This window comes from Ambystoma mexicanum, chromosome 3q, assembly GCF_040938575.1.
Source record: "Ambystoma mexicanum isolate Mex_15411 chromosome 3q, UKY_AmexF1_1, whole genome shotgun sequence".
NCBI lineage: Eukaryota > Metazoa > Chordata > Amphibia > Caudata > Ambystomatidae > Ambystoma > Ambystoma mexicanum.
The window spans coordinates 611,040,707-611,057,311 of record NC_090926.1 but is presented as its reverse complement, the minus strand read 5'-3'; the positions used below and the strand labels follow the sequence as shown (position 1 = coordinate 611,057,311).

The following is a 16,605-nucleotide window of genomic DNA, read 5'->3' as shown; positions in this document are numbered from 1 at the left end:
AAGCACCAAGCAAAAGACTCCTAGAAGGAAGAAGAGGGATCCAGAAGATAGCTCTGCGGAATACCCAGGTGAGGAGGAAGGGAGGGAGGTTTCTTTGGATTCCGACAGCGTGCAACGCCCAAAGGACACTATGGCCTCATTGAAACAATATCATTAACTGGTCACAGCCATTCAGGGTTTGACGGCAGAGGTCAGCTCAGAGAATGTAGCATTAAGAATGATGGTACTCTGGGTGACCTGCCTCCTTTACCGTTACCTTTTGGGAAGTACGACGGCAACCCGAAGACCTTTAAGAAATTCCTGGACGCCTGCCTTATGTATTACACCTTTCGGCCTCAGGGGTTTTTGGTATCGAACTTGGTAGGCAATGCCCTGACCTGGGCGACGCCCTTGATAACCCAGTCTGATCCGGTCATAAATGACTATGCTTTGTTCGCCCAACAATTTAGAGCCCTCTTCAAGAAACCCAAGTCCAGTTCTCAACCTACGAGGCCATGTTAGAACTCCGACAGGGCTCACAGGACATTCAAACATATGTCTCTGCTTTTCAGCACGTGGCAGCTAACGCAGGATGGCCGGATTCAGCACAACAGGCGCTTTTCTGCCGTGGACTCCACGAAGACATCAAGGACGAGCTGGCCAGATCAGCATGACCCCAGACCTTGCAAGAGTTAGTAACCCTCACTCTGCAGATGGAATTCCATCTAGGGGAAAGACTTGAAAGGAGGCAAAGCCGTGTAACCCTGCAACCGCTGGTTAATCCATCCCAGCCCAGTGAAAGGCCTCCAACCACTTCAGGACAGGAGGCGATGCAGATCGGGACCGCGTGGGTTCCCTTGACCCCTGAAAAACGGAAGAGAAGAAGGGAGCTCTGCGTGTGCATGTATTGTGGCTCCCAAAAGCATGTGCTAAGGAACTGCCCAGAAGTTCTGCCACGGCGGCCGGGAAACACTGCTCCCCGGACCTAAACAGGGATAGGTCAGGGGTGGTTGCTATCAGTTCCTGTAGTCTCTCCAGAGCAACTAGGAGTCCTGAAGACAGTCGTCTCATGGTCTTGAGGGTGAGATTGTCCTCTGCTATCCGAGAATGGGAAGCCTTGGCCATGTTGGATTGTGGTGTGGCCGGCAACTTAGTAGACATCGGTTGGGCAGAAGAAAACTAACTTCCCAATCGCACAAAGACTAGACCGATTGGAAGGGGTAGATGGTTCTCCTGTATCTTCTGGGCCCATTGATAAAGAGACACAGCCAATCTGAGCTACCATCTTCCAGCACCAGGAAGAAGTAGTGTATGACCTCGTCAAGGCAGCCCATTTCCTCATCATTCTGGGGATGCTGTGGTTGCGTTGCCACAAACCTTCCATAGACTGGGCAGACAATACAGTAACCTTTGCTTCCTCCTATTGTCGAGCTGAGGCCCTGCATAGACTATCGTGGCCCAAACCAACACACGATCAAGGACCGAGGCCCCATGCCTTTAATTAGAGAAATCCTGGAAGCGGTTTAGGGGGCATCCATCTTCACAAAATTGGACCTCAGGGGAGCTTACCATTTGTTGCGAATAAGATCTGTTGACGAATGGAAAACAGCATTCAGAACTCCCCTAGGCCACTTTGAGTATACTGTTATGCCCTTTGGACTAGTCAATGCCCCTGCCGTGTTCCAGAGGTTCATGGACAAGTTGTTTGCAGATCTGTTATACGTGAGCGTAATAGTCTATTTGGATGATATCCTGGTGTACTCTTCCTCATCCGCTGAACATTGTAGGCCTGTTCGTGAGGTCCTATCTCATCTTCATCACAACCATCTCTATGCCAAACCAGAGAAATGCTTGTTCGAGGTATCCTCAATCTCCTACCTGGGCTACATCCTCTCATCCGACGGGATACAGATGGACCCCGATAAGATCCAGGCGATTGTGAGATGGCCAACCCCTAAGAAGGTGAAAGACATCCAGTGTTTTTTTTAGGACTGGTAAACTTTTATCGATGGTTGATAGCTGACTTTTCAGACAAGGTCTTAGTCCTCACAGCACTGCTAAAGAAGGGGGTACCATTTCTATGGGGTCCGGAGACCGAACAAGCCTTTATCCGGCTCAAGCACCCCTCCACCACAGCACCCATCCTTAGGTGACCCGACCAAAGCCTCCCATTTGTGGTAGAGACAGATGCCTCGGATGGTGCTATAGGGGCAGTCCTTCTCCAGGAAGGGGGAGACGGGATAGAACATCCTATAGCCTACCATTCACAGATGCTAACCACAAGCGAACTTGACTAGTCTGGGATCGAGAAGGAGCTGCTCTCCATATGTCAGGCCTGCAAAGAATGGCGGCATCTTTTACAAGGAGCAGTACATCGCTTCTCGGTCAGAACCAATCTCTGGATTCTCCAACAGATGGAGTGCCGGAATGCTCGGCATGCCCGCTGGGCATACTACTTTTCTCAGTTTGATTTTGTACTCACCTACACACCTGGCAAAGAGAACACCCAGGCCACTGTTCCGCAGTATCGGAGAAAGGCTCGACTCTCCAAACAGAGGCGAAATGCTGCTTGCAGGCAAGGAATGTATTGCTGTTGTTAACACCAGGGTCGGATTGGTCCCTCGGTCTTTCGGCCCGTGGCCGGGCCGAAATCGTCCCTGGGGAGTGGGGGCCGGTTTGGAAAAGAAATTTGAACAAAAACTGTTTTCATTTTCTTCATATTTTTTTGCAAGTCAGATACATCTGCTCACTAGTTCGTTCCAAAGCCGATATGTACCTTCTTGTGGCCAGCCGCCGTCTACTCTATTTTGAGTGCTTCGTGGAGTCACCTGGGATCCCCAGCATCTTTACTATTTCACCCAGAACCACAGTATCTGTACAGCTTTACCCGGAATCACAGCAACATTACTGCTTCACCCTCGAATTTAGCTGCAAGTCCAGGTTTCCATCTTTGGCCCTACATGGTTTTTCAGGAAGGAGGCATTTCCCTGTTTGGGGGCTTACTCCAGGGGAGACCACACTGTTGGGGACCACCCTACCGACAGTGTGGCATCCTGAGGAGCGAGACCCCATTTACTCCAAAAGAAAGACAAAAAGGGAAGCACCAAGTAAAAGACTCCTAGAAGGAAGAAGAGGGATCCAGAAGAAAGCTCTGCGGAAGACCCAGGTGAGGAGGAAGGGAAGAAGGTTTCTTCAGATTCTGACACTCTTGTCCTCATGTCAGCAAGTATTTCTTCAGTTTGCTCTGGTGTCTCATGTGCCCTGGAGGATGTTGCTCTTGTCCTCATGAGAAAGTCTGGCTTCAGTTTTTTCTGGCATCTCATTTGACCTGGAGAAAGTTGCTCTTGTCCTCTGGTCGGCAAGTCGTACTGCTGTTTGTTGTTGGGTTTCAGAAGCTCTTGATATTGATTTTCACTTTGCATCAGATGGAGCTTTTCCAAGTGACGTTCGTTTTTTGTGCAGCATATTTTAGTCACTTAATGGCTTCCGTACATTTGAGAAAATGTCCAAGAAAGATTGATTATGCTCTCTTCTCATGAATGAACCTAAGTTAACTGTAACCATGCCATTTCCCATATTTGGGGTGACGCGATAAACACTTTCAAACTGTATACAGTAGTCATTTTTTATTGTTTTGGTTGAATAATTCAACCTTTCAATATTTGTCTATTTACATATATTTTTGAATTTACATTTCTATATGTACAATAAATGTAAAAAACATTTGTTATGTTGCAATGGAGCACCCAGATCCCGCCTAAGGAGACACTGTGCGCAGGGAGAGGCAGAGGGGGCACACACAGAGCGGGCGGCTAATTAAGCGGAAAGCCCTGGGGAGACCTGCTTGTCTGGCGGCCAGCGAAATATACGGCCACTGCCAGAGACCCTCCAGGCCCGCGAGCCTGGCTCTAACGACCGCAGCACGCAGAGCTTGCACCTGGCCCAGCGACATTCCCATCTTAGGGTCGGAGAACGGGGAGAGAAGCATACGGCGGAGACCGTGTACTGCCTCAGGCATGCTGGGCAGAGCGGAACGAACACAGATATCAGAAGATACACTCCAAGTAAGTGCCCCCCCCCCCGGCAAAACCTTCCCAACAAAAATCACTGCACCACATAGAGTTCATCGACTCCCAGGGCACTGTGGGGACACCCCCAGAGCAAAGAGGCAGAGAAACTGCTGAGTGGCTGTTGGTGGGATGTGAATGTTGGCCCTTAACTGAGCTGGAAAGCAACAGAGTGCCGCACCAGGATCACACGTGGCAGGAACAAGGCAAAGATCCTCCGACCATAGCACAGGCTAAGCTCTGGGCTGGGGGGGCCTGCTGATGGTCTGACAAACAAGAGCCAGACAAAGGACATAGAGAAGCCATCCGACCCCCTTATGGCCAAAATATAAATGAGGGCAAACTGACGGACCCGCCTGCATAGGGCCCACGACACCTTAGGAGGGTGGAGGGCCAGCTTTGTTCCAGTAAAAACACCACGCTAGTCCAGGGGACTACCAAAGAGAAGTAATGGCAACGTAAACCAAACCAAGCACCGAAAGCGAACGGAGAAGCTGGTGACCAGCAACCACAGTCAACAACAGCAGCGACCGAGCATAACCGGGAGAGCCTGAGCAAAGATATGCAAACCTGTAGGTGCATAACGCTAGACGAAAAATCAGCTACAGCAAGCCAGGCTCAACATCAATAGAACCCAGGTCCCACACAACCCACAAAATGGGCAAGGATAAGCAAAAGAAAATGTCAACGCAGAGTAGCATGGATCAATATGCGATCGCCAGCACCCTAGCACCGACGAGCCAAACAACAAGGCCAACATCTCCCATGGAAGAATAACCCCTCTCACTCCGGGATGTAATGGCCACCATAGCCAGCTCTCACTCCTCAATGGAGATCAAGATGGACAGTATATCGGTGGATGTCTCCTTTCTACGGCATGATCTCCAGAAGCTTACCTCGCGAACAGGAGAAGCGGAACAGCGTATCTCTGGAGTGGAGGACAACATCAGAGGCATCAACCAACAACTTGCACTAGCAATGAACCACCTGGAAACCCGAGTAGATGAAGGAGAGGGTAGATTGCGGGCCAACAATGTGCGCATTCTCGGGCTGCTGGAAGGTGAAGAAGGGCACAGCATGGAGCTCTTTCTGGAGCAATGGCTGACGGACATCTTCACGCCACATTCCTTCTCCAAATTCTTCTCAGTGGAAAGAGCCCACAGGATGCCCTCGGGAAGACCAATTCCAGGTGCACTATCCAGGACAGTAATCGCCAAATTGCTCAACTACCGGGACAGAGACGTGCTCCTCCAAATGGCTCGCACGAAAGGGTCAAATATCCATAATGGATCACGGATTGCATTCTTTCCTGACTACAGCCGGGTGGTGCAACGAGCAAGGCAATCATTTGAACCACGTAAAAGGCAGTTAGCCCTCATGAACGTGAAATATGGACTACTGTTCCCGGCACAGCTCAAGGTCTACCACAAAGGGAGCACAGTACACTTCACCGACCCACAGGAGGCCTGGAAGTGTCCTGAAGCGCACATCGAAGGCGGCTGGACCGCGAGACCAACAAGACAGGGAGGGAGGTCCCGGCCTAGACCGAATTGGGTCCCTTCGGGGAGAAACCCTGAAGCTCAAGGTCTGAAGGCCCCGGAACCAGCAGCAAATCAAGATGAACGCTGAATCTGATACGATCCAGCCTAGTGGATTAAGGCGGATGGGAGCAGCACAGAGTTTTCAGATGCACCTCTGGGTGTGTGATCCCAAACCAACGCGAAGGTAGTTTATAGTCAGCGCAGGTGACAGAGAGCTGGGATGGGTCCTCCCCCCATCTACCTCCTCTCCCACTCTTCTCTTATCTGATCCCCTCTCTTGCTCTTTCCCTAACCCTTCTGCCCTCACTTAACTTTCAACACCTGCCTGTTAGGGCCTGCTACAGGCAGCAACTTTGGGATAATAACTCGTTGGCAATCAAGTTTAGACTGACGCTCAAGTTCTGAGTGTCGGCAATGTTTGGGCGACAGGTACCTCGTTTAGGGGTGGAGTATAGGGAGGGGGGAGGCGGAGCTCATGTTTTTAAGTTGTTTTTTTCCGTGGGTTACATGGGAATGTTATTTTGCTTTTTCTTCTGGGTCAAGCAGGGCGAACACTACAACTCAAAGACAAGGCCGCGACATACAAACATCGCTTCCTCAGAGGCAATACTTTGCACCACAGGAATCAATGCCTATATGTGCCAACACGGCTTGGTGCAATGTGAGTAACGCAGGAACATCTAGGGACAAACGCAATGACATGCTAGATTCCCATTTTCGATGACCATGGCCACCCATAATGAAACGGGCAAGACCCTCCAGGTCATCACCTAGAACGTTAATGGTCTGGGGAGCGGGATCAAATGGTGACTAGTCACACAACTCCTGAACAGGCACATGCTGGATGTGGTGTTCCTGACCGAAACACGCCTGGCAGGCACGAACTGCACCCTATTTAAACGTACAAACTATCGAACAGCAATACATGCAGGCTTTACTATGGGCTCCCGCCGGGTACTGATATTGACACACGAGAAACTCCCCTTTCTCCTAACCAATGCCACCCAAGACACAAGTGGCGGATACACCTACATAACAGGGGTACTTTGGGAACAATCCATCGCATTAATAGCAGTCTACGCACCAGCAACCCTGCTAACCTCGCTACTCACTGATATTGCCCCCCTAATTACCAAAGACACATCCGACGTCATGATTTTAGGAGTCTTCAATGAAGTCATAAGCATAGAAATAGAACGATCGCACCTACGCAGTAGAAACCCCGCCACAAGCACAAAATTGGCCACATCTGCCGGCGCCCTAGGTATGGGGGATTTATGGTGGGATTTACACCCTGTGGGAAGAGAATACTCCTACCACTCTGGTGCCCAGCCTCGCTATCAAGGCTAGACTACTTCTTTCTCCCGGCAACAGACCTGCCTAAAGCACACAAGGCATACTTACTTCCCAGAGGGATATCCGACCACTCCCCCCTGGTAATGGAACTCAGCACATCCAGGCCAACCCCCCCTCCCCGCTGGCACTTAAATAACTATTATTTGGGATTCCCAGAGCTGGTAGATAAGCTCCAGGAAATGACCAAGGCATACTTTGAATTGAACACAGGGACTGTAGCTGACCCGGGAATGCCGTGGGAAACCTACAAAGCGGTAATAAGAGGCGAAATCATATCCTGGACCACGGCACATAAAAAGAAACACCTCACCACAATCCATGAGGCCGAGTTGCAGGTAAAACGAGCCAAAGAGGCCCACCTAAATCTGGATACCCCTGGGACAAACCAAGCTCTAGTGTTAGCACAAAAACGTCTTCATAATATAGCTCTGGACAACGCTAAGCAAGCACACAGAGCATTGCGTGCTAGGGTGTACGAGACAGGGACAAGGCCAGCAAGATGCTAGCATGGCTGGAGCACAGATAGAAAGGGCACACCCATGTCAGACGGCTCAACACAACTGGCTCAGAGCCATTTGTATTAGACCAAAATCACAGAAGAGGAAGTGATAGATGCCATGCTGGGCTCCAGTCTGGGAAATCCCCAGGTCCGCATGGCTTCCCGGTAGAACTATGGCAGTCGAGGTCGCCCTGCACCTGCTCCGCATGTACCAGAGCACGGAAGAGCAAGGCTCACTATCCCAGAACCTCAGAGAAGCCACTATAATAGTATTACCCAAGGCGGACAAACCACCGGAGAGCTGCAGCTCGTACAGACCGATCTCTCTTATTAATAGTGAGACAAAAATTCTTGCAAAAGTATTGGCTGACCGACTACAACGGGTCATCCCAGATATGGTCCACCCGGACCAATGCAGCTTTATGCCACAGCGGTCAACCCGCATGAACCTCTACAGACTACACTTAGCCCTAGAAAGAGCCGACTCCCTTCAGAGCCCCCTGGCGCTGCTCGCCATTGATTTTGAAAAGGCATTCGACTCAGTATACTGGAAGGCTATCTGGGAAGTAATGCATCGCATGGGTTATAGTGATCGGTTCATGAGCTGGGTGAAACTCCTTTATAGCCACCGGAGGGCGAGGACCAGAGTCAATGGCTGGCTGTCGGACTCCTTTGCCTTGGGGAAAGGTACTAGGCAGGGATGCCCCCTGTCAGCCACGAATTTCGCAACTGCAATAGAACCCCTTGCGATAATACTGAGAGAAACAGGGTTGTGGTAGAGCTTCCGGTGGTCGGACACATGGGAAGACAAAGTCTCGCTACATGCTGATGACTTACTGATTTACCTAAAAGACCCATACAGCTCCTCCCCTACTGTCACGCAGTTACAAAGGAGATACAAAGCCTTCAGCGGACTACGGGTTAACTGGTCCAAATCCATATTGTATCCGATTGGGAGAGTAGACGTTGCAATACCCGCAGACTGCCCATACCGGGTTGAAATGAGAAGCTTCAAGTATCTAGGCATACAGATTACCGGAAACCTCACAGACTACCTATCTGAGAATCTGCATCCCGTCACAGCGAGATTCTTGGAAGATGTGTGGCACTGGAACACCCTGCCACTAACCCCATTAAGCAGGGCGGCCCTCTTTAAAATGATCACCCTACAAAATGCCCCGCTGCATGTCTCCTAACATGAATACCAAAAAAAAAAAAAAAAAAAAAAAAAAAAAAAAAAAAAAAATGATCGAGCCCTCCGAAAGCTGTTATGGTGTGGAGGCCACCCAAGAATAGCACTCGCCGCGCTGCAGAGATCCATATAGGAAGGGGGCATCATCTGTCTGCCCGGATTACAAACATACTACTGGGCCAGTCAAATGACGTTTATAAACCACATGCTACATGGGAAGGCGACAATGCCACACATTAGAGCGATAAACAGTAGCAGTGAAATACCCCCGGTGGAACTCTTATATCGTGACCCAAGACGGTCACCCCCCCTCCCCCATCCATGCTAGCACATCTATCCCGAATCTGGGTACAAACGCATAGACACATGGGATGGAACACGAAGCTGACACCCATACAACCACTATGGAATAACATAGGACTCCCTAAAATAAACAAACTCCCCAGATGGCCCAGCTGGACAACACATGGCATGACAAAGAATGGGGATGTTGTACGAGAAGGGAAAATAGCGACATTCGAGACCCTCCAAATCCGTTTTTCTATCCCGCCCACAGAACGGTACCACTACACCCAAATGAAACACGCATTACAAGCTCATCTCCCAGACATGATCAATATGCCCGAGTGCACTCCAGTGGAACGCAACATAGTCTTAGAAAAGATCAAGCAGAAAGTCACCTCAACTATGTATAATGCGATCACTACCTTTGCCACAACGGAACTGGTTAGCCAGAAGGCTAAATGGGAGCGGGATGTGGGGACACTACAGTCAGAAGACTGGTTCGAGGCGCTGATGTATCCCAGGGAGGTAGCCATATCATCTAAGCTACGGCTTGTTCAATTTAAAATCCTGCATCGCACATACTACCCGAGAGTAGCACTTTATCGCTGGGGCAGGGTCTCGAATCCACAATGCCTGCGTTGCAGAAGCGAAGAAGATACTTTCCTTCACATCTTGTGGGAGTGCGGCCACATGCAACAATATTGGCAGGCATGCTGTAATGAAATATCAAGGGTCATGGGTAAAATGATACAGAGGAAGCCAAAACAATTACTGCGGGGGTGGACAATTAATGTGAATTGTCCAAATATGAAATGTTGTTTCTGTTTACCGCCATGGCAGTGCTTAGGAGGAACATTGTACAATTTTGGGGCTCAGAGACTATACCCAGTTACGACCAATGGGTCACGGACGTGGATGTGTGTGCTGCAATGGAGCACCGGGTGTACACTGCAAGGGGGCGTCCGGCTAAAGCAACAAAAAAAATTGGCAGAAATGGGAGGACTACCACTGACCGGGCTAATGAACTGCTGAATAGTCACATTCCGGAAGGACATGTAAAGCATGAAAATCAAATATTGTCTTTGAAATGTTAATTGATGAAACTGGTGCATTTGATTTTTAGACCCCTTTTTTAGTTTAAAGTTCATGAGGCTTGGGACGCTACTTAAAGCGTACCAGCAGATGTATTGTTTATATATGCATAAAACCCAATAAAATGTTTGATGAAAAAAATGAATGGACACAGATAGGATAAAAAGACTCTGAAAACAGTTTTCAGTGCAAGGCTCTGTGCACTGGGTGCAGTCGGTGTTGCACAGGGCAGTGTCTTGTATATTATATGCTCTACCCATCCTTTGTTGTGCAAGGAGAAGTTCGGAAGTTTCATCAATGAAAAAGTTCACAATGCCAAAGGAAAGTTATAGCCTGAGACTAAGGACATAGCATGGTTTTGCAGCATGCAGGGTAAATGGCAACTTCAGGTGGACAAGATGGCCCCTGCCTGTTGTCATTGATATAAACTGTTTCCAATATAGCGTTAAATACCACTTTCAGGGAGGGCAGGCCTGCTAAAGGTCCTTAAACCAGAGTCACGTAGGCCCTAGCACAGCATTTCAGCCTTTCGCACCCACAAAAGTGGCACTCCAGCGGATACTTGTCCTGGGGCATCACCTCCATGGACAAGGTGAAGCCTGGGCAGAGGTGTAGTTGCCCAGCATAAAACGTGGGTAGCTACTTGCAGATTCCGCTTGCGTACCAGCTTCCGGGTGGGTTCGCTCTCCCTCAGGTGGTAATATATAATGCAAACATAATCGTAGAGCAAAGCGAGCTCTGGAGGCTGATTATGTTGTATGGTATTGGAGACTGGATGGAACTATTGAGGACTACTTTGCGTAAACTTTTAGTTAGCTTTGCGTTTTATTATGCAAGAAGAAAGAAAGTTAGAGACTAAGCAGAGTGGATGGCGCAGCAGGCAGAGAACTGGGCAAACTATGTGGAATATTGTAGTTTGCGGCCATCTCACTTTCAGGGTAGCTGGTATCAGACAAAAAGGAGAGAAGATAGAATGTCAAGGATTTTGGTATCAGTACGTGGGTTGAGCACCTATTGCACAAATGTATACAAAACAGCAGGTCCCAGAAATGGGGATTGCCATCAAAATCATTTAGCCTTGTGATCATGCAAAAGTTTTCACTTGTCAATATGATGAACCTTCCCCAACAAAATGAAATATAGTTGACACTGAGATTTAGTTACACTAACCTAAACCTTACTGAAAAACAAAAAATGCAATGTTTTACAGTTGCAATACCGTAATTCTGCATTATGTAACAACATACATTGTTAGGCATGAAATTGCAGGACTGTTTTTAAAAAAAAGTGTTAACACATATCAAACAGAACATAGATTAATGAAATATCATCCCGATTACTTCCAGTTAGAAAATTACTTGGAAAATAATGTTTCTTGCCTCGCACTGCCACACAGGCCTTTGGCACTTAAGAGTGGAAGAGAGGATTACTGTTGCGCGCTCTCTCTCTCTCTCTCTCTCTCTCTCTCTCTCTCTCTCTCTCTCTCTTCCCATTAGCCCCTTTGATCTTGCAGTGAACAGAGAAAAGAGGGCCGAGAGAGCCCTTGAGGGCAAGAGAGGAATGCAGGGTGAGCTGCTGTTTCATTGAACATGACAATTTAAATAGCTAGTTGTACTACTGAAGTGGCAATTTGATTAGCAAACCTACAGAATTGCATAGCAAATTCCTATGTGACACTGCTTATTGTATGCATTGCTGTACAGAGAATGGTATTTACGTCCAAAGATATTAAAGAAGATGTGTGCCAGGATGGCCTCTGACACTGGGCCCATTTGCTGCCCCATAGAACAAGATGCTCACAGAATTCCGCTCCCAGCGGCCCATTATGGGGGCATGGAGGTTGGATGCATCGAGGATCAAAAGGCTGGATTCCTTTCTATACGCCCCTCCCTCAACTTCCTGTATCTCTCTATCATCAGGGCTCCTTGGATAACATCAAAGTGGTACACGCATATTTTTGACATCATCCTGTGGTATCGCTATGCTGCAGGACTCATTCATCACCTCAAATTGCTTTAGGTAAGAGGCACCGGGTTTTAGGTTTTATACTAATGATCCGACAGTTTGTCCATTTACCGCCTTGGCCCATCAACATTTGTAGGGCCATACAAACTGTACTTGTTACGATTATCAACAATGTGCCTAGGCCTCTATGCTCACTTCTAGGTAAAGTGTGAAGAAGCTTGTCGTTTTCACAACCATGTATGTACGAGATGCCTTTGTGCACATTATGTGTTTCTTCCAAACCTACCACCGGACTGAGCATGTCGTCTACAATTTTGAAAATGCAGTGCCCGTTTGTACCCTTGTGGTGTTGGGTCTTCCTTTCCCTAGTTTGTGTCCTGCGAAAGGAAGGGACTGACAGACAGCGAGTGCTGACACATATGGCATCATGCACGGAAGCGCTGGCATGTCAGAAGTAGGTGTATTCCATGAGTGACCGTTGATCCAGAAAAATGTCCAATAGGTGCTGCTACCTCTATAATCCTGATCCAATGATTACCTTAATTACAGCCTGGACACGAAGAATCCTATGAATAAACTCCACCTTGGGATCTACATCTACTGGCTCCAACTTGGCCTCTACAGGTGCAGTATACAAGAACATAACAGGGTTTCTTTGAAGGAAATTTCTTTGAAAGGAACTATGCAGCCACTTGTGCTACAATCTTTATTAATTCCTAGTCCTACTCTTTCTTGCCACAGTACCTATGACCTGCCACACCGACCATGCTATGAATAAGGAGGCACACTCTACACTTGGCGAATTAACCGAGGCATTGTGGGATATTACACCCAAAGGGAGGGGTTCAGCAGCAAAAAGATTTAGAAAAAGCTTTCCTGTCAGAGGTTGGTATCTCGTAAATAAGCACTATGCCAGTAGCAGGGATTTGAGTAATCGGCATTACTCCTAAATAATTAACACATGAAGGGAAACCTCAATGGTTACCTAGGTATATGGCGCCCAGATGCCCCAGGGTTAGGTGCACTTTAAAAATGCCAAAATAAATATATAAAACTTTGCCACCTTGAGGAAACAAAGAGAAACACAGGCAATCATTCCATCAACCACAATGATACCTCAGAACGCTCCAGCCATTCTCACAATCACCTTACTCCCAGCTATGGCCCGATCATCACTTTGGCAGTAATTATGGGGTGCCCAAAAAGGTCCGCATTATTCTAGATCATGCAGATATTTCCATTATTCTCTATTCTGGAGTTCCAGAAGATTGCATAGTGTCCAATAATATTGATTTTCCATACTAGCTTTATAGAAAGTCAAGATTCTATTAAATACATGGAGGCAAAGGATTATGATTTCTTTCTTAACTGACATCTCGAGCAGCATACACAAATGTTTAACAGTATCAACATGAAAGAGAACAACACAACCAAAAAACTACATTTCCCACCAAAAATTCCACGGGTGTAGTTCGTTCTGTTTATGTCCATGAACTTCAAGGTCACATGACTCCATCCACCAATACCATCCGACACAGCCCCTTATCCTCTACAGTCCTCCTGTGTTCTTCCTCTTTCTTTGTCTGCGACCTGCTTAACTTTAAAACCTGCGCCTCAACCGGTAAGCGCCAAAACCTCCAGCTTCCGATCCTCAAGTTGCTGCATTCTTCCCTTCCGTACCTGTAATGCAATCCAAACAAGCTGCTTAGTTATACTGACTTAGGGTGGGTATTCATAGACATATTTCGATATCATTTTCAGTAAGCAATTACAATAAACCTCCTGACAATATTCCTCAACAACTTAACCTTTCACAGAAATACATTTCATAAACGATTACATGGGTGGGATAATCCTTCGCCTCAGTGTTTCTAATAGAATCTTGACTTTCTATAATGCTAGTATGGAAAATCAGTATTCTAGGTCAAGACCGGAGGCTTGGATTATGCTTGTTCAAAGCTTACCTACCACCAACGTAGACATGCCTTCAATGGGTCTGAAGTGAAATTGTTTAAATGTCGACTCACTCGACCAGTCAGCCAGCCGCCTTGAGAATATCCTCCAATCTAACCCCTGCATTAAATGCCTTGGTTGCCATGGCCCCCCTAACTGAATGCGCTCCATATACCTCAGTATCAATGCCTGCCTGGGTCATGCACCATCTAACCCATCTGGCGAAGTTAGGCCCGAAACTCCCTTAAATGGTTTCCTCAAAGCTACAAACAACTGTGAAACATGTGCGGGTCTAACAGAACTTTTCACCGCATCATATTTCTTTAAACACCTGACCGGACATAACTTGTCGGTCTGGGAAAGCTACATATGACACCAAATCTAAACCAGTTTTCATTCTCCTGCTAACCCAAAAGGTTAACCCCTCTGGATTAAATGATTTCCTGTCTATGTCCAGAGCCCTGACATCTGACACCCTCTTACATGATATAAGACATAGTATAGTCGTGAGTTTAATTACTGTCAATTTAACCCACCAGTATAAGTCTCTAAAGCACCTCCCGCCAACTCACAACAAGCTAAAAGTGCCCCTAAAATACTGCGAGAAATTTCCAGAAAAAAAACCTAAGGAAGATCTTTCTGCGTGCTCGACTAAACTTACTGCACACTAGGGAAATTCTAGCAGCAAGAACACTGGCTCCGAAGTCTGACTGTCGCCTGTGCGGTGTGCAAGATCAAGTGGAAACGGTTTGCCACCTCCTCATGAAATGTCCAGCACTTACGTGAGAGACAAACTTTTATGACACCACTTATCAGCGATCCACTAGCACTAGACAAAGAAACTTGCTGGGCCCGACTGATAGCCGGTGACTCTGCAAGATGGTCCAGAACAGCAGCCAAACTCCTGTCGTTGGCCCTGACGAAAGCCAACAAAGATACTAGTGGCTCCCCGTCTGCTACGATCATTGGGAACTTGAGCCCAAGGATTGGTCACCCCAATGAGCACGCTCAAGCCCACAAAACTTGATCACTCTTCCTAAGTGGTGTCGTAATATAGCTCTCTTTAAATTCACGCAGCACATCCTGAAAGACTACTCCTGAAACTTCGCTTTTTTGTAAAAACCAAAAAGGTTAAAAACAAAACAAAAAAAACAAAAAATAGTCGTGAGTTTTGCCGATAATGCTTTCCTAGTTAATCTATTATTATCCGGCCAGCTCATGAACATACTCAATAGTACATTCACATCCCACGTCTGGGTGCATCTAGGTAATGAAGGTTTCAACATCCTAACCCCTCTGAGGAGTCTGCATACCAGGGGATGTTCTCCTACCACTACATTATTAATCTTAGGATGCCCTGCTGAGATGGCCGATCTACAGGTATTCACTGTTCTATAAGCCATGGCCTGCGCTGCTAGCACTGCCAAACGTTCCCAATCTGAATGACATCTGCCCCATTGGGATGTATCTTCTATGCCTCACACCAGCTAGCCCATGTTGGCCACACCAGTCTATATGCTTTCCTGGTTCCCATGCTTCTTCGATAAACCTTGTAGCTTCTACCGATAGGCATGGCTTCTGCCAGGCGTTCCCGAAATCGTCCATGCGATCAATCTAAACTCTCCTGATTGGTTCAGAGGGTGACACTCTCCCATTGGATTCAGAATCAGTTCCCTGAACAGCAGTAACATTAACAGGTCTTTGCAAGACATCTCCAGCATATCCGGAAACCACACCCGGCTCCTCCAGTCTGGTGTTACCAAAATTAACGTTGCTTATTGCCTCCTGACCTGCGCTATCGTTCTCGGGATCATAGCGAAAGGAGGAAACACGTACTCCTTCTCCGGACCCCATGTCTGCAAAAACGCATCCGTCGCCGCTGCTGCTAGATCCGGTCTCCAAATGAAAAACCTCTCCAACTGCCTGTTCAGCCTGGACGCAAAGAGATCTGGATTGCATGGGCCCCTCAACACCATCAAGGTCTCGAAAACCGACTTGTCCTATTTCCAGTTGCTGGCATCCCTCAGGTGCCTCGAGTTCCAGTCCGCATCTACATTCTGCAATCCTGTGAGATATTCCGCTGTGACGCTGACTTTGATCCTTATGCACATGTGCCAGAAATCTTTCGCCATCTCCGCCAACAGTCTGGACCTTGTCCCTCCTAACCTTTTTATGTACCGTACCGCTGAGATGTTGTCCATCTTCAGCAATACACAACAGTTCACCCTGTCCTGGGTCCAACACTTCACTGCAAAGGAACTCGCCAGAAGTTCCAAGTAATTGATGTGAAGCTTCAGTTCCTCTCCCGACCATCTTCCTCCCGTTATTTCTCCACACCAAGCTCCCCAGCCCCAGCAGCTGGTATCCGACTCTATGATCAGGTCCGGGACAGAGCCAAATATTGCTCTCCCGTTCCAAGCCTCCATGTGGTCGAACCACCACCACAGCTCCATTCTCGCCTCCGTGGAAATTGGCACCTTCTGTTCCTAAAATAACCCCTTCCTCAGGTGTTGAATCTTAAGGCGCTTTAGTGCCCTGTAATGCAACAGGCCTGGAAAGATCGCTTGGATGGACGCTGCTAGTCTCCCCACTAGTCTTGCTAATTCCCTGAGCGATATTTCCTCTTTCGCAATCGTCGACCTGATCTCCTTCTTGATTGTATTCACCTTGTCCATG

General features: G+C 47.7%; 1 protein-coding gene across 5 annotated transcripts in view; it reads right to left on the bottom strand.

The window, feature by feature from the left end:
- LOC138582830 (manganese-dependent ADP-ribose/CDP-alcohol diphosphatase-like) overlaps positions 1 to 16,605 on the bottom strand; it is a 181,042-nt gene that overhangs the window by 160,113 nt on the left and 4,324 nt on the right. For 3 of the 5 annotated variants that reach the window (XM_069654501.1, XM_069654502.1, XM_069654503.1), the window contains exon 2: positions 13,428 to 13,656. The exons of the other annotated variants lie outside the window; for them this stretch is intronic. In XM_069654501.1, the coding sequence (XP_069510602.1) occupies positions 13,428 to 13,492 (65 nt within the window). In that variant the 5' untranslated portion in view covers positions 13,493 to 13,656. The remainder of the gene's footprint in view (positions 1 to 13,427; positions 13,657 to 16,605) is intronic. 5 annotated transcript variants of the gene reach the window in all.